This window comes from Suricata suricatta, chromosome 4 (genome assembly GCF_006229205.1).
Source record: "Suricata suricatta isolate VVHF042 chromosome 4, meerkat_22Aug2017_6uvM2_HiC, whole genome shotgun sequence".
Classification (NCBI taxonomy): domain Eukaryota; kingdom Metazoa; phylum Chordata; class Mammalia; order Carnivora; family Herpestidae; genus Suricata; species Suricata suricatta.
The window spans coordinates 93685981-93708435 of NC_043703.1; the positions used below are offsets into that span (position 1 = coordinate 93685981).

The window sequence follows — 22455 nt, forward strand, 5'->3', positions numbered from 1 at the left end:
CCATTGATGAGGCAGCCCCCTACTTCTGTATCCTTGCAGGAAGGGGAGTTATGGGGCCCCACGGGGCCCCATGCACACAAACCTGAAAGAGTAATCTGACCAGGGCTGGGCTGGGACCTGGATGACAGTCATTTTAAAGCTTTCCAGGTAGTTCAGTCTGCAGCTACGTCTTCAAACACCTGCCCTTAAAATGTAACACTTAAAATGTGGTCAAGTGGCTAAAAAAGAAGCCTGTGAGTAAGGAAGCCCAAGGAGGCATGTGGTGGTGACCTGTCTCTCAAGGCCAGGTGGCAAAGAAGCAAAGGAATGGAAGGCCCTGGTGTGGCAAGAAACATGCCAGGAAGCTTGGGCCAAGTGGACGCCCTACGCCCTCCCCTGGTAACTAGGACGGTGAGTGGCATCAGTCCGGAGCCACTTGAGTGCAAGCACTGGCCAGATACAGCCTCTGTCTCTGCAGAGCCTGAGTGCCCCGGGATGGGGCGGGGCTGGGTCGGCACCCCTTCAGCAGCCCCTCATGGCTCCGTCTCCATCTTGTCCCTTGCAGCGACTCTGAAATCCAAGCAAGACGAACTGCACCGGAAAGCACTGCAGACACTGGAGAGGTGAGGAGGGCCCCTGCCACAGCAGAGGCGCGAGGTGGCACATCCGCGTGCTATTTATTTCACTGGACCCTCTGGTGTAGACTGAATGAAGAAGGTTTCCATCCCCATTTTACTGACCAGGGAACCCAGGCTCTCCTGGCTCCTTGGGCAGGTAGAGTGCCCCCAGGCTTAGCCCCTGCCCTCTGGAGCTCAGGCCTCTAAAATGGGAGTAATAGTCCATTATTGTTGTGGTGATGTGAGATCAAGCTAGAGATGCACCTTGTATTAGGAGCAGGGGCTCTGAATTGGTGTCTGCCTCCTCTTAGCCCGTCTTCAACACGAGGGCTGTGAGAACCCCCCACCCTAGTCCTCAGCCAGGGTAGGGTCCGGAGGGAAGGAGGGGAGGGGAAGCCAGAGAAGCCCCTCCCCTGCGGTGGCCCTCTTTGCCTAGGCCCCCTCCTTCCTAAGCCCCTGACTCCACCCCAGCCATGGGCCCCACAGAGCATCCTTCTCCCCCTTGCTCTGGGCCATGGCAGGGCTCCCCTCCCCCCCAGCCCTTTGTGTTGAACACCCTCCGAGGACTGATGTGGAATCTGCTGGGCTGGGCTCTGCCTTAGACTCCTGTGCCATCTTTCTGGGAACATGTAGCACATCCCACCGCTCTCTGGGGCAGGTTGTTCCTGAACCAAGGGAGGCAGAGGAGTCCCATCCCTGCCAACCCCCGCTGAGCTACCCAGGCCAGCCCTTCTTTCCCAAAGCTTCTCTCCCAGAGAGCCCATTCCCAGGCCACTCACCCATGGGAGTGTTCCCTCTGTCTTGGGATGGAGAGGTCAGGCTCCGCACTCTGTACAAGGCCACTGCAGGGCCTCAGGCAGGCCAACAGTTGCCCAGAGGTGAGGGGTAGCACCCATTCCCCAGTCCTTCCCTCTCGGACGGCCCCTCCACCCCGGCTGAGCCAGCCCTCCTGGAGCCTGCTGCCCATGGGCTGCTGACGCCATCATCCCCCACCGGGCACCCTCTGAGAATCCTTGACATTTTACCCTGCGGCACTAAACACAGGGCTGGCACACTGGAGGTGCATGTCACACACTGGGGGCTCAATCCTTGCTGACTGACCTGTCACTCCCTTTCCCCACACAGAGCCCAGCAGCTGGCGCCCGGTGACCCCCAGGTCATCCTCTATGTCTCCCTGCAGCTGGCCCTCGTCCGCCAGGTGGGTTGTCACCTTTCCTAACTCCCAGGTCTGTTCCTGGCACCACTGCTGTTACCAGCCACATGACCCTTTACAAGTGACGTGACCTCTCCAAGTCTCTGTTTTTTTATCTGTTATCTGAGCACCTTCATACACCACTTAAGAGGGACCTAGTAAGGATTAAGTCAGAAAATGCGGTAGAGCCCATGGTGGGCACACAGAAAGGGATTATTCTCTGTCCTCACACCCCCTTGAACAGGTCAGTCTCCTGAGAAGTTGATGAGTGACCACAGGAAGTATTTCTATCCTCATCTTCCACCAGCCTTTCTCCACAGATCTAGGAGAGCAGAGTAACTGACACACAGAGCTGTTTCTGTGGACCCCAGAGCTTGTCCCTGTTTTTGTGGGCAATACCATTAAGCTCGGCTTCTAGGGCCTGGTAGGGCCTCCTATCTCCTGGCCACCTTGCCCCATTAGAAGTACTGCCACTGCCCAACCCACTGTCTTTCCCAAGCTGGGCAGCTGAGCTGTTGGTGCCGTGAGACACTGGTCTATCCAGGGAGTAAGGCCGGGCAGTTATCCAGTCAGTGGGTCACCTTTCATAAAAGACCCAGGGCTCCCAGTTCCCCCAGGCCCTTGGGAGTCTCTGCTTTTCATGTGTGTGCCTCACACAGGCTGGGGCTCGGTGCATACCCCAAGCCTCCAAAGCAGGACCTCTTGGCCTTGACCCAGTGAGCTGGACTGCTCGGGGACTGCGGGCAGCCTTGACACCCACAGCACGGGTCTCCGTCCCTGCACCACAGGGAACGGGGCTGGCCTCTAGACTGTTGGAGAGAAGCCAACAGAGCCTCCATCCTCTGGTGGTCAGGTGATGGGCGGCCTTGGCAAATGTGGGTGCTGCTGTCCCCCACACCCTGCTGACCTGGCAGAGCCCTCCATCTGATGAGGGGGGTACCCTCAGCCCTGCTTTACACTAGAGGAACTGCCCAGCTTCAACTAAACCAGCACTGAAGCCGGGTTTCTGCTCCAGAGCCCACTCTGCCCCCACTAAGGATCCCATGCCCTGACTCCTTTGGAGCCTTACCTGCCAGCCCGCAGTTGGTCTCCTGGTCAGTGTCATCTCCTAGCCTCTGGGGTGTTCAGGTGGCTCAACGAGCTCTTTCTCCTGGCTCTGGGGTCACCTGGTGCTTCATGCTGCCATCTGCTTGACCTTCCTCTCAAGCCCTGCAGCGGCCTGGCTTCTCCCCTCACTGCACCCTTGCTGCCATCACTTGGACCCCCAAGCCCATCCCCTTGTCCCCGTGCCCGTGTGTACCCTGACTGGACTCGTCACTCAGCTCTCCCGATCTCCTGTCTCAGCCTTATTCTCCCTGGTGGCCCTGCTCTCCTTCCTGCTCCCTTTTGCTACTTCTCTCCCTTCCTCTTGCACCTGCCCACCCTCACTCACTCTCCTGCCTCCACCTCCAGGCTGCCACCAGCTGTCCCAACCCCCCTCCCCATTGTGCCCATGACTCCAGACTTCCAGGTCCTGGGTGAGGCACTTGGGACCTCTCTGCTGCTCTCCCCAAGGAACGTCACTCTGCTCTGGTTTGCAAGGAACACGATCAGAAATACCTGAGACCACTGTGTTTTTAGCCTTTAAGTTCATGCTAAACCTTTGGTGATACATTTCTTAATATCTTTCATTATTCAGCCACCTCGGGTGAATGGTGTCTGTCCTCCCAGAGAGATGGCAGGGCCAGGCCAGCAGAGCCTGGCACCCATTTTCCTTGGGGACCCCAGACTTTGGGAGCCTCAGGGAATGGACAGTAGGCCAAACCTGGCCTGCCTGGGTCTGTGAAGCCCCCAGCCCATCTTGCCTGGAGCGTGTACGGCTGCCTGAGCCATGACTCCTGTAGGTTTGGACACTCAGCCCAGGATAATTCGGTGTCTGGAGAATCACCAGGGAGGGGCAGCCTTAGGGAGACACAGGCAAGCTGAACCAGCGACCACGTAGCTTCCTTCACGTCCCTTGAACTTTCCACGAAAGGGGGCTCCCACGGGAGGAGTCTGGCACTAATGCTCACGGCAGGTGAGAGGCCGTGTGGAGCCCGGCTTGGGGCCAGGTATACTGAGACGACAGGCCCCTCAGGGAGCATGGGAGGCCCACATCCGAGGTTTGGTAAGGAGCAAGACTTTCTGGAAAAGACTCCCAAGCTTTCTGGGAGGATGGGGCCCTAATGAGGATAGGGTTGCAAGAGCCCATGCGGCCGCCAGCCCTGAGGGCGTGAGAGAACACATCCCTCAGGATGAGAAGGAAGAGACTTACCTGCTTGGTCGCTGCCTGGGCTTTGGGGGCCTGAAGAGGGAAATGCACATGGTCACTTCCATCCCATACGGTACAGACATTTCCTTCCGGCATCTCACCCTCTCAGCCATTGTAATAGGCATGACCATTATCCTCATTTTGATGGCTAAGACCTGCAGCTCAGAGAGGCCACCCGAAGAGTCCAGCTAGGCAGCGGCAGAGCTGGGACCCCCCACCCCCACCCCACCTCACCCCAGAGCCTAAGCTTTGGCCACTGTGAGCCTCTGAGTGGGAAGAAGCTTTGGTCTGTCAGCCTCCATCACCGCATAAACTGTTCTGAGAGGAGGCCATGTCTCGGTCTGCAGGTCACGACCTGGGTTCTTTCTCACAGCCCTGGCTTCTGCCCAAATCCTTTGTGCCACACCATAAACCTACTCCTCTTTAGGCCTGAGCAGCAGTGGCTTCCTGGGCCTGACTGGGGACAGCAGATCCCTCTTGCCATGCCATTTGGGTGTGCTTTCTCCTCAGAGCACCAGCCTCCCCACCCAGGGCCGAGGGGCTCCCTTGAATCTGCTGTGCCCTCATGGGGCAGGCACTGGCACCAAAGTCCTGGGGGAGGTTGGGCCTTGGAGAAGGTCACTAAACTGGCAGTTTTCTCTGGCAGATCTCCAGTGCCATGGAGCAGCTGCAGGAGACCCTGAAAATGTGCAGGGATGATGCCAACGCCCTCCACCTGCTGGCACTCCTCTTCTCTGCCCAGAAACACTACCAGCATGCCCTGGACGTTATCAACATGGCCATCACAGAGTATCCGGAGAATTTCAAGTGAGTTCCCTGTGGACACTCCTGGGCTGGGAGGTACCAATGCACACACCACCCTGCCACACAGCCAGCCAGCATGTACCGATTAAGTGCCTACTGCATGCACGCTGCTTGGCTGGAGGGTCATCAAGGTGGGGCGAGGAGGACGTGTGGGGTCAGAGAGTGGCTCTGACGTTCTGTGCCAGGAAGTGTCCGGTGGGGAGTAGGAAGCTCTCTGGCAGCGGCAGACTTCATGCAAGCTCTGGGGACCACAGAGGAGACTGCTCAAGCTGCTTTCACCCTGGGCTCTGCATTTGAGCCTCACGGGGACACTGACTTGTGTAACTTAATCATAATCCTGGCACAACCAGCCAAGGATGGGATTTTAACATTGGCTTGGCTGGTGGAGACCAAGTGAACCATCCCCCTGCCTCCAAGCAGACCACTGGCATTGGAGGAAAGGGGCTCTCTCCCCAGAGCAGTCTGGCCTCTCCCTCCATCCTCGGCTACTCCGCACTTCTATTTGCCACATTGTCCAGATGCCCCTCTCTTTGTAGCAGGGCTCATGTTGCATTTGGTTCAGGCCATGGTGGGTGGGGCAGGACTAAACTTCCCTGCCCCCACCTGTACAGAGAGGACCCGCTGCCACCCAACTAGGACACGGTGGGGGGACACAAGCCATGCTGGACCAGCTGAGGCAGGAGGGTGCATGGCCCTGCAGGAGGGAATGAGGAGGAGGCCAGTCGGTCGTCTTTTGTTTTCTGCCCTCCTCCACTCTGGCGCGTGACACTGGATATAATAGACCTTGTTTATCTGAATCCCATGAACCTGGGATGAGGGGTCCATTCCCACTGTGTTCCACCTTCAGCTCTGAAGGAGGACTATGTAGAACCAGCGAAGGGCGGCCATGCTTCAGACAGCAGAAAGAAGCTCGATCCTGGCTGCCTAGAGGGATGACTCACACTGGCAGTGAAGGCAGTTTCCTAAAGATTGAGGGGAAATTGGTGGGTACCACGGCCATGAGGGGATAGAGGGAAGCCGCAAGTGTCCCAGCCCAAGGACGCTCCCTTTCCTGGGCGTACACCTCTGTCCACCCCTAGCCCATCAGGGGCCAGAGCTGGCTTTCGAGGATGCCACAGGGAACTGTGCCTGTGAACTCTGCAGGATGGCTCTGTCCTCGCCAGGGCTCAACAAAGGTGCTTCAGGGGCAGCAGAGTGCCCTTACCGGAAGCTCCCCAGTGTGCCCTACTAAAGAGCAAGCCCCCAGGTCAGTTCACGTGAGCAGGCAGGTCACTGAGGGAATAGTACAGCACTGATGAAATAGAGTGTGCGGACAGGAGACAGGGTACCTCGTCTCATTAATCCCAAGGGCAATACAACAAGACCTCCTGTGTAGAAGGTCATTTTTCACTTCTAGTGGAAATGAACAGAGGACCAAGCTTCCTTTTCCTAGCTCCTTCTCACGACTGTCAGGCAGGGTCTATACCAGCCGTGTGTGTGTGTGTGTGTGTGTGTGTGTGTGTTTATGCTCGCACACTCTGTTGTCAGGCTTTGATGGAAAAAGAAACCTTCCTGAAGAAAATCTTAGAATCCTAGAGTGGGGCAGGGCAAGGAGCAGGTCAGAACGTGTGTCACAAAAAGAGAAGCAAGCAAGGCCTGGTGTCACATGTGGTTTGATCAGCAAGTCCTTTTCCCAAGTGAAATCTTACATGCCAGTCAAGACTGCGTGGGAGCCAAGTGGAGCAGAGCTGTCCCAGTGGAAGCAGGGCAGGGGACTGTCATGTTGCATACCTGGCCCTTCCTGGGACCCCCATCCCTGCAGGGAGCCTCACCCCAACCCGCTCAAGCGCCTGACCTCTCATAGCAGTGTCTCTTCCTAACTTCTGGGGTGAATTCTTTCTGCCGCCAGAATCCTGTCTCTTGGCCTGATGTGGGGAGGCTAACGGCACTTCACGCTGTGTTGGGGGTGGGTGTTGGTTTTGGGGGGGCAGCCCTCTGCCTCTGCCTCAGCATCCCAGCCCACCCCAGGGGAGGCGCCTCCTGTCCCCTGGGCTCTTGGGCCTGGTGAGGAAGCCCCCTTCTTTGCAGTCTTTCCGTATCATGTAGGCAGTGTGTGTGCCCTTTCCCTCAAGCCTCCAGGGCCTTCATGGGTGGTGGGGGAGGTTGTCCTTGCCGAGGTTGGTGACTCCCCCTCAGGAGGCATGGATGGGCTTCTGGGCCTCCAAGAATGCCTAGAACCGAACCATAACATTTGTGCCTGTGTGCGTGTATCCGGGGAGATGGCTTTTAGCAGATCCTCCAAGGGACCCTAAATCCAAGAAAGATGACAAGCTCTTCCCCAGTGCAGATTGGGCTCTTGGTCAACTCGTAGGATAACTGTGGCACTCTGTGTCAACTGTGTCCCTGTTCCTTCAGGCAGGGGCCTTCTGAAGGGGCAGCCTCTGCATGAGAACACAGCCGCCCCATCCAGACCTCGTGGGGTCACTGCTGGGGGCTTGGGAGCTTGGGCCACGGGGCTGGCAGCAGGGACATCTTTGAAGGGAAAGTGTTTGAGTCCCATTCCTAGGGCTCTTCTGTTTTGTGTGACTGGAGAGACGCCTGGAGACCACTCTCAGTGATGCCTCATTGTGCAAAGCCTGCACATCTGGGGACAGTGGGGATAGAGAAGCAGTGGCAGGTTCTTTATCTCTAAGCCACCACGAGGCCCTCTCTACCAGGGCCACGAGGATCTCTGTCTTGATCAGAGCCAGCCCTAAAAGGCTGCAAAACTAAAAAATATCTACAGGCCACATCTCGCTTTCTGAACTGTGAGACAATGCATTTCTGTTATCTTAAAAAAAAAATTCAGCCTTAAAAATTATACATACGTAAGAGGTTGGGAGTGGATGTGGAAAATCTACCTACCACATAGCTCTGTGAGGTGACCATAGAGCATGACCATGGCTCTTTGCAAAGAAGGCAATACTATTCCCCACAGATGAAACGGCAGAGTACAGAAACCCATGGATTAGCAGGAAATGTCATCGAGTCCATTACCGGCCAGGGATCACTGACAAATGTCACTGCTCTTTCAACCGAAGCTGCATCCTGGTCGGCCAGCTGCTCTCTGCGCTAGGAACAAGCTGTGTGTGTCTCCAGCTGTTGCCGCGGCAGAGAATTCAACAGCCGGTCCAGTAAATAGGATTGCAGCCAAACAGAACGATCAAACCCCCTTCACCCTCACCTCAGTGCCCCCGGCGAGGTGTGTCTGCCACCAAGAGCTCCCCACAGTCAGCTCCTAAGTGACTGAGGCCTCTCAGAGGCACTTTCCCGTAGAACCTGCCTGTGCATCGGCTCCAAGAGGCTGTCTTAGTGAAGGAGAAGGCTGGCAGGCCCATGTCAAGTGTGGAGGAGGTCTGGCACAGGGGACATGCCGGTGGGTGGGATGGAACCCTTTCCATGTGAGCTTGTCGCCACGTGAGGTCACAGTTAGGCTCCTGCACTCACCAGGTCGTGCTCTTGACCCGTGCCACTTCCAGCAGCTTGCTTCTCTGCCAAAGATCTCTGTCCTGCCTCCCTCTGCCTCCAAGGTCTGTTGTGAAACTCAGGCAAGAGAAGGACTCGCAGTCAGTTTAGAAGCATGTTCAAGGGCAGCAATCAGGGGACGGAGGCGGGGGAGGGACTCCTGGAAGGTAGCCTCATTGGTATAAGACAGCAATGTGGGAGCAGAGGGTAGGGCACGTGTGGGCCCGGAGCTGGAAGAGGGCGCAGTTCGCGGAGGGCCAGGAGGCACAGGCCGAGGCAGGAAGCCCCGTGGGAAGGTGTTGAGGTTCCTTCGCTGCACCAGAGGCCACCATTCCTAGAGGCAGTCTTGAGGCTCCTGGAGAAAAATGCAGCCCTCGTGGAGCTGAGCTTCTGGAAATCCCCCTGAACTGGGGGATTGGGAGGCAAAAGCAAAGAGGATCTTGATTTCTGTGCTGTGGGATGACCTTTACTTAATGGAGCTCAGGTTTAAAAGGCAGAAACGTGATGAGGCAGAGACTGATGGCCCCACGGGGACAGTGTGAACCTGGCACAGGGGCAACCAGACACCCTGAGCAGCTTCCTGAAATCCTGAGGGCTTCTGACTAAGCCCTGGACACATGTGCTGGCCAGGCTGCCCCTGGCCAGCCTGCAGGGGGCCTCCGGGGGGCAGCAGACTCCCTATTTGGACCTGGGTTCCAAGCCAGCCGGGCGGTGGAATGTGAGCAGTCTCTGTCCTGTGCGGAAGCTGTCTCTTCTAGTCCTTCCATCTCATCCTGGCTCAGGGAGGCAGCTGGGAGGCTCCACCGGGGAGGGGCTGGAATATGGGGTCGAGGGGACCGGGCCACTGATAAGCACGGTTCCTGAAGCTGAGGCTCCAGGGGCACTGGTTTTAGGTAACAGATTCCTTGTGCTTTAGTCAGTGCGCTTGTAGTGAAGGTCGCCATGGGAACCAAACAAAATTCCTAGGCTAATGATGGGAGCTTTCCAATAACCAGCCTGTCAGTCACTGGCCCCACCCCAAGTCTGGCAGGCTGCCAGACCGGTTTTGAAAGCCCAGATGTGGGTGGACTGGTGGGTCCAGGGTCAGGCTAGACCCTTTTGGGAGTTTCTGCCTGGCCCAGCCCAGGGCCTGGGTGACTTGAAAGATCCTAGGGGAAGATGTGTCAAGAGCCCGGGGCACTCCCCCACTGCAGGAATAATATGGCCCTCTCGACAAGCCTGAGCTCGCCCTGTATAAACAAACTATCGGCACAGCCATCTCCCCCAGGAAACCCAGGCTGTTTTGGAAAATGTTTGAGCTGATAACCAGGCATGAGCTGGGCCCAGACGTTGGCTGAGTGTAGTTAAGGCGAACTATGGCCTCAAGGGCACCTCTCTAATCTACCTGGCCTACCTCACCTTTTTCTCAGGTTGCATGGATACATTTCTAGTCTTGCATTCCACCAGGCAGAAAGATCAGAGTCCGGGCCTGCCTTAAGATTTTTGACTTAAGCCCAATGTGTTTATTGGATGGTTCTTACCAAGGACTTGTAGTAGATCAAAAAGACACTTAAAATACCAACACTCCAGAGAGGGGGCTGGAATCAAAGGTATTAACACAAACATAGTTTATCACTTTGCTGGATTCATTAAACATTTTTGGCTGCCACACACCCCCCTCGCCCCCCCCACCATCCCGGATGAGGACGAGAGCCAGGGGTTAAACTTGCAGGCCATGTGGCTGCAGGAAGCGCTAAGCCAGGCGTAATCACTGGTACCAGCACTGTCTTCCCCAAAGGTCAGCTCCTCATCAGCTAAGCTGGTTTGACATTCAGCATTTCCCTTCGCTGGTTGTTCCGAGGAGCCTCCTGTGATCTTGCTCTGTGTGACGCTGCAGTCAGACAGAGCCCTCGGCCTCCCCATGGCGGTCTGCTTATGCTCAGACAGGAGGGTAGATGATCCAGGTTGTTTTGTTTGGGGAAGAGAGGAAGGAAAGGAAGGTATTCTTTGCAGTTTTTTCCAGAAGGCATTCTTCACTTGCGTTGAAGTAGTTTCAGCCCTTGGTTTCCTGATCCTCACTCCCTGATCTCCTGGCTGACAGCATTTGCTAGAGACAGGCACCGTGGCCAAGCCCCAAGGGAAAGCCTTTCTGCCTCTGGGAGAGAGGACATTCTTGCCCTTGAGGCAGGGCTGGCCTCCCCTCTACGTTGGGTTGGGTCCGAGTGAGTGCTCTCACTGGGTTGAGACTGTAGACTGAGACCAAAGTCTTTGCTTTCTTGGTGTCTTATGCCACTCCGGAGCCTGCCTTTCTTTGTTCCACCAAGGAACCGTCTTTCTGGAAGTTCTTCTACTCCTAAATGGTTCTGGAAAGGCTCTACATGGTTTGTGTTCTTATCTTTCAGGATCATGCTTTTGTGTTTGTAGAGTCATCTGGTGATAACTGGAGGCCTGCTGGGTCAGCCTGGGGTCAGCACAAATAAGAAGGCCTTGCCATGGGGCACCTGGGTGGCTCAGCCAGTTAAGTGTCCTTCTTGATTTCAGCTCAGGTCATGATCGCACTGTTCGTGGGATAGAGCCCCACATCAGGCTCTATTGGGATTCATAATCTCTCTCTCTCTCTTTCTCCAAATAAATAAACAGGAGAAGAAAGAAAAGAAAAAAAAAAAGAAGGCCTTGCCCTGCAGCCAGCCACCCCAGAGCTTAGGTGCAGATTGCTCTCAGAAATGCCCTGAGGCTATTCTCCAGGCAGGGGCAGCACTTTTATTTTTTTATTTTTTCCATAATATTTAATTGTCAAATTGTTTTCCAGACAACACCCAGTGCTCTTCCCCTTAAGTGCCCTCCACCATCACCACCACCTCTTTTCCCCCCTCCCCCTTCCCCTTCAACCCTCAGTTCGTTTTCAGTACTCAATAGTCTCTCAAGTTTTGCATCCCTCTCTCTCCCCAACTCTCTCTCCCTCCTCCGCTCCCCTTGGTTCTCCATTAGGTCTCTCTTGTTTTCCTGCTAGACCTATGAGTGCAAACATATGGTTTCTGTCCTTCTCTGCCTGGCTTACTTCACTCAGCATGACACCCTCAAGATCCATCCACTTTCCTACAAAGGGCCATATGTCATTTCCTCTCATTGCCATGTAGTACTCCATCGTGAATATATACCACATCTTCTTGATCCATTCGTCATGTGATGGACATTTAGGCTCCTTCCATGTTTTGGCTATTGTTGACATTGCTGCTATGAACATTGGGGTACATGTGCTCCTATGCATCAGCATTTCTGTCTCTCTTAGGCAGGGCTTTAAAAACAAGGAGGAGCTAATTTCAGGAAGCAGACTTTCGGGGAGGAAGGGGAGAGGGGGGTGCTGTGGAGAGGGAGAGAGAGGGAGAGAGACAGAGAGGGAGAGGGTCTTAAGCAGGATCCATGCTTAACACGGAGCCCAACACTGGGCTTAGCCCCAAAACCCTGGGATTATGACCTGAGCCAAAATCAAGAGTCAGATGATGTTCAACCAACTGAGTCATGCAAGTGCCCCAAAATCGATTCACTTTGAATGAATTCATTAAGAAGTAGGGGATCAGTGTGAGCCTTAAAAGATTAGGGTACATGGGTCAGTTAATCCTCCAGACCCAAGGAAAAATCATTGGTTTCTACTGCTAAGAGCTGTCGTTAGGGCCCCTTCCATGTTTGGGGTTAGTCTCCGGGAAGGGCTTCACTATAGCCTTTCAGGGAGGTCACTCCTTTTAGAGTCACTTTAAGATAATAGCCTCAAAGGGCATGTATGTGAGTTTAACCAGTTAATTTCCCTGGTAGAGTCTCCCAGAGGCCTGGAATTCGGTAGCGTGTGTGCGACCCAGGTTGCCCTGCACCTGCCTGGCTTCATGGGCCACTGGTTCGAGCCAGGTGTTGGAGCCTGGTGACCACAGCCTGAATGAGGGCAGGGGGTGGGCCCACTCATAGGGGAGGGCCTGCTCCTTCGCTTCCCATCCTGGGGGTGGGGTTTCTGTGCCTCGTCAGCCAGCCAACCTGGCCCACTTTCAGGTCCTCATCCTTGCTGGGCCAGCCCCCCGCTCCAGTTACCCTGGAAGCCCCCCACCCCTCCCCTCTGTTGGTCAAAACTGAACCACTCAGTTGAGGACTGGATTATCTTCCGGTTTGTTCCCTGATTGCCTCGAATATACAGTTTGAACTTCCCTGTGGGGGTGGAGGCACCTTCGGAGCTTACTGTGGCCTGCACCCTGCCTCCCCCTCCTCCCCGTGGGGGACCCACAGCTAGGCGCCCACACACCCCAGTAGACCCTCCGATGGATAGACCATAAGAGTTGTTTTGTTTGTCGCTCTGGAGGGAAGGAAGGGACCCACAGGGACATTGGCGTCTTACAGCCCTCACTCCACTTACCCTGGTTTTGTTGTTTGGGTGTTTTTACTTTTTGCACTTTACAGCCCTCCTACTTGAAAAGATGAAGAAACCAGTGGGAAAGCTAGATGATGTCTCAAGGTCAGACAGCTGGTACAGGGCAGAGCAGAGGCCAGAACCCAAGCCAGGTGGTGGGCTGAACAACTCTGAGAGCGTTGAACCCAGTGAGCTTCAATAATAATAAAACAGCAGTGTACCCAGTGCATGCTCTATGCCAGGCACTCCTCCAATCAATCACTCTACACGCACGAACTCCCGGAGCCCCTCAGGGACCCCAGGAGGTATAGCAACCTCGTTTCTCTCACTTTACAAATAAGGCCATAAGTAAGCACCCTGTACGTAATTGTAACCGAGGCTGGGTAAGCAATGGCAGGGCAACCCTGGATTGAGTGTTGTATGAAGTAAGAGCCCCCTGCTAGGCCTTAATGTGCATTATTTCCATATAATAATCCCCCCCACCCCGCCAGTATACAATACTGTATAAAATGCTGTCATTCCCAATTTATGGATACAAAACTGAGGTTCTGACAAGTTAAAGTGACTTGACCCAGAAGTCACATGGCTAGAAGAAGGGAAACCAGGGTTTGAACTTGGGTCATCGGACCCTGCTTTTCAGTACCGAGTTGGACCTGCGGCTTGTAAGATGGGGCCCACTTCCTGTGTATCCCCGTGCAAGGTACAGGCTCAGGCCTCCTGGCCCAGGAGTTTCCAGAGGCGTGGCCGCCTGACTCAAAGAATAGCCTGCTTTTTCACTCAATTATGTGTTTTCTGTAAAAATAGAACTCTTCATTAAAACAGTGCGGCACAGCCATCAGCCAGAATTACTAATGACTGTCCTTTAAAGAGATAATTCCCCCTTTTGTGCACTCGCCACACCTGCTGCCATCCCCTTCCCCACCATGGAGGGCTCCCACAATGGCCAGGAGCCCGACCCAATGGATGGGGCTGGTGGGACCATGAAGAATGGACAGTTCCACAGGACGGTGCAGCCTGTCTTCCTGGGGCTTCTCTGAATCTGGGAATGCCCTTGACTCTCGAGAGGCCCCAGTGAATCCCTGTGGCTCAACCTCCTGTTTTTCAGCATATGTGTTGACATTAGGTCAGGCACTGGGGACACAAAGAAAAGAAAGTCGTGTCCCCTGCCGGGCACGGGGTCTACTAGGGAAGACTGGCAGTGATGGCGTGGACTCAGGAGACCTGTCTTGTGGGGTGGGCTAGGCACCAGGGCTGCCTTTATAGGCTCTGTTGCCCTTAGTCTTCCCAGCAGCCTTTGTGGGTGATTCCATTACTGTCGCAGGGAGGGGAAGGCACTTGCCGGGAGGTGCCAGGGCCTGGGGTTGACCTGCGTCGTCTGGTGCCGAAGGCTGTTTCAGGCTCTTTCAGCACAGCATCCTCCCATTTGATGGGGAGCAAGGCACAGGCCAGAGATGGCTCCTTTCAGTGGACAGCAGTGGCCATGTTCAGGTGTTTATTGTGTATGTTGAGTAATTTTATAGAGAGCCATTTTCAGGAACATGGAAGTGAAAACGTGGACCCATTGTGCTTGCCGCCCACACGGCCCATGTCCTTCCCTGCAGCCAGCTCTGCTCTACTGGTATTTGCTGACTGCCGGGAATGGGGTGCTGAGGGGAGCAGCTAGGGAGGGGACACAGGAGAGAATGATCAGAGGCTCTTGGAAAGGGGAATGGACAAGATAACCTCTGACCCCAGGCCATTGCTTGCTTAGCTAGAGCCATCTTCACAAAAATATCCCCAGGTACAAAATAATTCTTTCTTTAAAAAAGTTTTTTTTTGGAAAGGCTCATGTTCACCCAGTTCTGAGGAGGCTCACCCTAAGATATCTCCTGTTTATGGCAGTGGGAAGAAAAATGATTTTTCTTTGCCTCACATGGGAACAGCTCCAAGTCTTAATCCTTTTGACAAATAATTAGCAGGCTGATCCTGCCCCAGGAACACAGGCCGGGCAGGGCTCAGGAAGAGGAGGAGGAGGAGGAGGAGGAGGGGGAGGATGCCAGGCTGACCACGAGTTCCCTGAGAGCCTCCTTTATCAGCCCATGGCCCAAGAGAATGGGAAGATGGGCAAAGATGCCCTGTGGTGACACCTGTGGTGACTGGCCTTGCCAGTCTCTGTCGTCCCCCCCAGGAGGGGGCCGGCCCAGATGCAGAGAGAACTGCAGATACACTCTGCAAGGCTGAGACATTCCATGGTGCGGCAGGGGCTGGCTCTGTTCGGGTCAGCTGAGCCTCTGTCTGTGCCCCCAGGGTGCTGCACTGTGCAGGTGACTTGGGCGGGGGCCGGCTCCCACCTGGACCAGAGCACAGCGGTAGAAGAAGTGTGTGATGAGGACAGTGGCTGAGTGAGGGAGCACAGAGCCTGGACATGAGGTGACCTGTGCCGACTACCAAGGGCCGGGCAGCATTCTTCGGGAAGGTGTGCACTCCCGGTGACTGGCCTTGTGGCCTCCCTGGGCCTCCCTACTAAGGCCAGGGCATACATACCACTTCAACTGGCCAGGACTGCGGAGTCCAGGACCCAGCAGCCTCACCCCTGCAGCATGTCAGAGCACATGGCATGTTTACCTGGACTCTCGCTCCTTCCTCTTCCCCAGAGAGAACACTCACTTTCACATCTGCCTTCAGATGCAAGGCGTGGGAAGGCCACTCAGTCTTGTAAGACCTTGGTGTTTATTCGACACGGGCTTCCACAGCTTGACACACAGGAAAGTGCTGGCAAGACAGGGCTACAGCAAAGGGTGCCTGGACCTAGTTGGCTAGGGCTCCGTCCATCCCCTCCTGTCTTCTTCCTTTCTTACACCCTTCTTAAGTCCCAGGAGCCATGAGGAGGGTCCCTGGACCCTCATCAGGGTGTGAGAGGGCTGCTAGGTGCCCATATTCCAGGCCTTCCTGCCTCAGAGACATTCCTTGGTTGTCCTTCTGGCTCTGCCTGGGTGACTGTCCTCCAGGATGAAGACCTTGAATCACAAGAAATCAGATGCCTTCATGCCCTACCCAGAACCCCCTGCTGTCCCAGGCTCTGTAAAACTTTGCTTCCAGACAGCTGTAAGCAGACTCAGCCAGCACTTTGCTCATTGGCTGCATGAGTCCAGCCTCCTCTGTAGTTATGAGGCACCAAGTGAACAGATTCCTCTCCTACCTCCTAACCACGACCCAGCCATGGGAGGTGGTGGTGTTAGAAATCAGCTCTGAGTTAGCCTGGACTGCGAGACCCCTGAGTGTGGCCAAATGGTTGTACCAACACACATTTTCACAAACTCAGCAGACACCATGTTCTCGGCTCTGTGCTGGGCACTGGAGAGGCAAGGGGGACCCTGGTGTGGCGGGAAGTAGGGCTCTGGCCTACAAGTACCTGCCATCCAGTTGAGGATGCATGGCAGGACACGGGACAAGATAACTAGCAGTTTTACCATTCTGTAGGTGGGCCCAGCCGCACACTGTGTCCAGATTATTTTAATTTAAAAATGCTTGATATAAATTTATCTTTGTTATTAAACTCATAAGCCTATGTGGCAAAAGGATAAATATATAAATACACATAGATAGTCATATCTAGAGATATAAGTCTATACTGTGTAAATGATAAGTAAAAATTACTGAATATTCAGAGAAGGGCAAGGGTGGTCACGCTAGGGAAGACTAGAACCCTCGAGTTAAAATAGGAGTTTTTTTTCAAGCCTCAGAATCCTTTCTTCAAATGACGTTTCAGATTCATTTCAGTGTATTAGACAGGCATGCCAGGGGCTGGGCTGGTTGAAGGGGCGGGGCGCCCAGGAGCACGGGGTTCCGCTGAGGCTCCGGCCTGTTGTGTGGGCGGGAAAGTGTCGCACACCAGCCACAGTGGCACACCAGTGCTCTGCCAGCTTTCTAGTCCGGTCCTGTCGTGCGCAGAACTGCACCACCCATCCTGGCGGAAGAGATGGAAAGGGAGTCCTGTGTTGTGATGGGGAGGGCAGGGGTGGGGAGAGAGTTCGGCCGTGAATTAGTGGCATGCCAACAGGTGAGCAGATAACCAAGTCCGACATAGTAAAGGCTCTCCTGAAGGGGGTGTGTACAGCCCCCTGCAGGGACACACAAAGTCAGAGGGTGACATCTGGTTGGGAGTTAGCCAGATGTTGGAGGAAAAGAGGAAGTTTCAGCAAGGAGAGTGACATGAAGCAGGACACAGATGAGTCCGGGAGCCTGTCCCCCAGTTCAGGTTGCTAATACCCAGATGAGCAGCACGCAGGTGCCCAAGGGCATGGGAGGAGAGGCAGGAATGGAAGATGGCTGCACAAAGGCATTTGAATTGATGTCCCAGACAGCCAGGGCAGGGTTCTTTGTTGAGGAGGATCCCCTTGGCATTGCTGAACTGTGAGACAAAGGAAATCTCAGGAGCTAATGTGGAGCCTCCCGGGATCTAGGAGTGAAGGATCCGACCAGAGAGTGACTATTGGAGATCTCGCCCCAGTCCAGAAAGGATGTGGTTTGGTTGAGAAATTCCGTTCTGGATCACTCACGCTAATGGAATGTCAGCAGCCGCAGGGATAACAGCCTGTGTTGGGAGAAGACACTATGCCAGCTCAGCTTTTAGCCACTTCTGTTCTAGGCACATGGTGTGGTCAGGTCTGCCACTCATCCTGGCTCTCAGGGACACAGGGAGCAGGAGGGGGGCTGGGCCTAGCAGAGAGGAGCTTAAGAAGAGGAGGCATGTCTGGGGAGATGGGGTACCAGGGGAATGCTTCAGCGAGCTGTGCCAGGGAACAGCCTAGCCCAGCCCTAAGTGGCCCTGCCCAGGGGACTCTGCTCTGGCTGCCGGCGGGGTAGCCTTAGAATGGACTTGAGCCTGGATGTTCCCCACATCTGTAGGAAGGGGTTTCCATTCCTCATCAACACTTGCTCCAGCCACTGGTCCCCGCTTCCCAATGCTTCACCTCTCCCCCAACTCCCAGCCATGAGCCATCATCCTTTTCTTAAAAATCTTTTTAGGTTTTATTTATTTTTGACAGTGAGAGAGCACGTGTGTGTAGGCGGGGGAGGGGCAGAGAGAATCCAAAGCAGGATCCACACTCTCAGCACGGTGCCCAACAGCATAGAGCCCTCAGGGCTCGATCCCACAGACTGTGAGATCAAGACCTGAGCCAAAACCGACTGAGCCACCCATGCACCCCTTCTTTTCATCAAACACCAGCCCCAGCAAGATCCCTTATCTCTTTCTTCATTGCACTGAGTCTGATCCACTTGATTATCACTTGATAATCAGCATCTGATTAGCTGGGCAATTGGTCATTTTTAGCACTAATTGTTACCTTGAAGGCAGAAATCATGTTTTCTACTCCATATTCCTGAAGCAGAGGCTTCTAGTACTTGCGGGCTGTTGGACCCTTCGAGAATCTGGGAAGGAAGAGTCGGGATGGCAGGTCCAGTTTTCCCCAGCAGCTGCCCACCGGGATGCAGAGACCATGCTCCTGCCTAGGCCCATGCAGTCCAAACTGTGGGGACCCCAGTTTCTGGCCTGGGGACCTTGTAAGCCAGCCAGGCAATCCTAATAGATGCACAAAGCATCCTAAGGGTCTGAGAAGTCTCCCTGGAGAAGGGGGAATATAAGGTCAGGCTTGAAGGGGGATGAACATGGAGAGGTGAGGCCAGGGGAGGGTGGGGGTGTTGGGATCCTGTGAGCAGAGGCAGAACATGCACATGGCATTTTTGAGGGAAGGCAAGGAGGAAAACTAATAATTGGCCAGAACCCAAACTTCCTCCTCTGAAAAGAGAACTAGGGCAAATTCCACCCTGATCTTCGTTCTGTAGCAGCAAGTCACAATCTAAGAACACGGTGTGAGAAGCAAGGAGCAGAGTGAGGCCATCAGCGTCCTTCATGAGGCTGGAGGCCCGGGTCTCAGCACAGGGTCTCGGGCCAGGGCTGCGAGTGAGCGAGAAGTTCAGCGGGGGAGAGCTCCCAGGTGGAGGCTGGCCTCCCTGAACAGTGCCTCCAGCTTCAGATCACAGGATGCACCCTGTCCAGATGCAGGGCTCCCCTTCTGTGAGGGCCTGTGTGCCAAGCTCAGAGGGTCCAGCAGAGCTAACCAGGAGGCAATCAAGTGCAGGGCCTGACTGTGGGTTTGTTCCAACAGCGATGCCAGGACTAAAAGGGCCTCACGCTGACCACCCAATGAGAACCAGAGCCAGACTTGTTTGGGCTTCAGTAGCTCAGCCAAGTTCACATGATGCCCAGGCAGATGGTTGGCAGTACCGCCACTGTAAAGAATGCAGTAGTTCCAAAGCCATTAGTGAATTGCCACTGCCTTGATTGTCCTAAGTGTCCCCAGCTGCCCTGACCCTCCCCTGGGACCCCAATAGTCCCTGACAACTGAAGGGTCAACACCTGGCACGGCATGCCCTCCCCTAGGCCCCCCACCTTGGTTATGGTGAGCAGTGTTCTAATGGTCTCTGCTATGTCCAGGGCAGAGGGAGCCACCAGCCCCTCCTATGGTCCCTCCCTCTGAGGAGACCAGCCCTTCACCGCTCCTCGAAGCTCCCTTCAGGGCCACATCCCTACATCCAGCAGCATCCTGACCTCAGAGGACGCCCAGTTTTCAGGTTGAAAGAGATTCTGAAGTTGCTCTCTCCCTTTGCAGAGCAACTGTTCCTAAATGGTGACTGAGTAGGACTTGGTGTCACTTGAATCCTATTGCACATATAAGGGAGCTGGCTATTTTAGGAAATCCAGTGAAGAATTCGTTGGTAAAGTAACATGTGACCAATGACACTCCTCATGTACCCACGGTCAGGAAACAGAGTGTGCAGTTCAGTTTAGGAGATGTGAATTGAACATTCACTGTGTGCTGGCAAGGTCTAAAGCACAGCTATGCCCTTTAGGTGCCCTTTTTCAGTTCCTTGCTTAGCTCCATTTCTGGATGACCCGTTGCTTTCTGGGTCTGTCTCTCATATACAAGGTTCCTCGGGGGGCTGTGGGAATGTGGATATAAACATGGCCACACGGTCACTGAGCATGGTGCATACGGGGGGTGTGGGTAAGAGGAACAAACAAAGCAATACTAGTAGGCACACCTGACAGTGCTTCCGAGAGTCGGGCCAAGGGAGTACCTGATCAGGGGCCCAGCGGATGAGGGGAACGGGCAGAACGGTGGAACAGAATCCCCTGGGCTCCCAGCCTGGGAGGAGAGCCCTGGGAAGGGGGCCCTCTCAGGAGCTTGCTAACTGCTCCTGTCCCCCCTACAGCCTGATGTTCACCAAGGTGAAGCTGGAGCAGGTGCTGAAAGGCCCGGAGGAAGCCCTGGTGACCTGCAGACAAATGCTGCGGCTGTGGCAGACCCTGTACAGCTTCTCCCAACTGGGGTAAATGGCCCGACGTCGTCCCTGGGGTCGCCCAGGGGGCGGAGGGCAGCACTGGCAGGTGGTGGTTGCCAGGGCAACAGCCCACAGCTGAGTGGCCATGATGGGGGGAGGGGGGTGACAATATTTGAATCAGAGTGTGCTACTTACTGCTCCTGGGGCTAATTTTAACCTTTTGACAGTCCTCTGTGAGGACACAAAGAACCTGTTAAGGAAACTGAAGTTCATAGGGGTAAGACTGTAGTCCTTACTGAGCATCTGGACCAGGTTCTGGGATTGCCGCTTGTATCTCACACACTGTCAGATTTTATTGTCACCCCAGGAGAGAAACTAAGACTCAGGGACCTTAGAGAACTTGCCAGAGTCACTCACCTGGTAAATGGTCATGCTGGGGCTTGAGTCCCAGCCCTGAGCCTGTGGCTTCTTCCTGGGTCCATTCGGAAGCTAGAAGAGGAAGAAGAAGTAGAGTTCCTGAAGGGCCCATCTCTCTTCCCCGCTCTCCCAGCATCTCCACCCATCCTGGCTCCTGCACCCCAGCCTGGGCTCTGGCTTTCTCCTGGGCCAGAGTAGGCACCCTTGTGCAGATTGAATCTGCTGAAAGTTTTTGCTCATATCCCCTGGGACACCGTGCAGCCCAAAGCAGAAAAGGGCCTGGTGCCAGGCAGGTGCACCGTGTTTTCCTGGTCCTCTTACTCCCTCCCCTTCCCTGAAATTGTCAGCTGTGTCATCTCCCGGAGGCCTTAGGGGACCCCCACTCTGGTCCATGTGTTTGCATTTTCACAGGGACTCTGGGATCCCTGAAGGTGTTCACAGTCCCCAGAGGGATATCTCTCTAGTGGTGAAACTTACAGAGGAGGCTCCAGGGTAATCCAAGGAGGTTAAAACCCTTGGGCAAATAGGGTCTGCCTCTCTCTGAAGGCCTTTGAAAGGCCTGATAGATTCCAGGGCAGTGTGGAAGCTGCCAGAAGGCGGCTCTGGGGTGAGGGACTCTTCAGAAAGGGGAATGGGTGAGGGGGGCCTGCACTGAGGTACCCCTTGCTCAGCCACTCACTGGCTGCAGCCTGTCCTTCATGGAGCCTGCAGGCGAACAGTCCGCCCCCCTTACAGAAAGGAGCTGTCATTGGAGGTGGCAGGGACCTCCTCTCAGCTGGATGGCTAGTTGTCCGCTCATCCAGGCGGTCTTTGTGGGGCCTCTCTGAGCTATAGCCCTGTCTCCTGGCATTTGGGCCCATCCTGTGCCTCTCCTCCAGGCAGCAGAATGGGGCGGCAGGGGGGGGGTTGGCACCCCATGTTTTCTCCTGGGCTGGGGCTGTGGGTTCTCTCTAGGGTCGTTCTAAGTCACCACCAACATACTCATCTGTGATAGCAGGGCCTGGTGGAGCTCCTCTTAGGTTCCCCAGGCACCTCTTTTGGGAAACCTCCCATAGCTCCCCACTCAGGCAGGCAGGGCTCAGCCAGGCCAGCTACCTGGAGTCACATAGGGAGCATTCTTATTGAACCTGTAGCCACAGAGCAGAAACTAGGACTTAGGTCTGGTTTAGGGCAGCCGAGGCCAGAGGCCAGAATCCACAGCCTGAAGGTCGCCTCTGGAAGCAGAAGGGGTGGGGAGGGAAGGCACCAACCTGGACCCACTGTGTTTTGGTCTCCTCTAATGTCTGCACCATGGCCCAAGCTGAGGCCAGTGTGAGCTGGAGTGAAAATGGCAAGGACACCCGGGGCCCCGACATTCTGGGTGGGACATCTGAAGGGAAGAAGCCTCTGGCCCCAGGCTGGGCTTGTCATTTGTCCTGCCCTTTTTACCTTGGCCCTCCTCCAGGCTTCCCTGGTCAGCAGGTTCAAGGGCAATCTCAGAAGTGGGCAGGGGTGGCTGGGGGTGGGTGTGTGTGCCCCAGGATGGGCACAACAGGCTGTGCTGCCTTTCTGAGCTGTTGGCTCCCCCCCACCCCACTCCCCCACTCTGAGAAAAGAGGAACCTCCTTGGCAGTGTGGGAACCACAGGGACCTGGGGGGTTGGGGGCAGGGGAGAGTACCATTCTTGTTTATCTGCCACCCCAGGGCCCTCCCTCTGGTTCTGGGGCCACCCTGGCAGCCCGAGGTAGGGTGCCTGATGCAGAGGGGTGGCTGGGCCTTCCTTCCCTGAGGGATGGGCTGGGGGTATTTCTGAGAGTCTGTGAAGACCAAGTTTTCCTTGGAAGCTGGGCCTAGATGCCTGCTCTGTGCCTGGCACTCTGCTGGACATGGTGAGGGTGGCCAAAGGTAGCACAGACCTTCTCTCATCCTGGGGCAGCTTCTAGCATCACCCACAGCAGAGGAGGGAGGGTTTCTAAACCCTGTGCTGCCTGATCTGTGC

The 22455-nt window shown here is 55.1% G+C and overlaps 1 protein-coding gene across 1 annotated transcript in view; it reads left to right on the forward strand.

Annotated features, from left to right (window-relative positions):
- TTC7A (tetratricopeptide repeat domain 7A) overlaps window positions 1-22455 on the forward strand; it is a 116046-nt gene that overhangs the window by 69243 nt on the left and 24348 nt on the right. The window contains exons 12-16 of the mRNA XM_029938506.1: window positions 387-390; window positions 545-602; window positions 1722-1794; window positions 4725-4885; window positions 19992-20108. Coding sequence (XP_029794366.1) covers window positions 387-390; window positions 545-602; window positions 1722-1794; window positions 4725-4885; window positions 19992-20108 — 413 coding nt within the window. The remainder of the gene's footprint in view (window positions 1-386; window positions 391-544; window positions 603-1721; window positions 1795-4724; window positions 4886-19991; window positions 20109-22455) is intronic.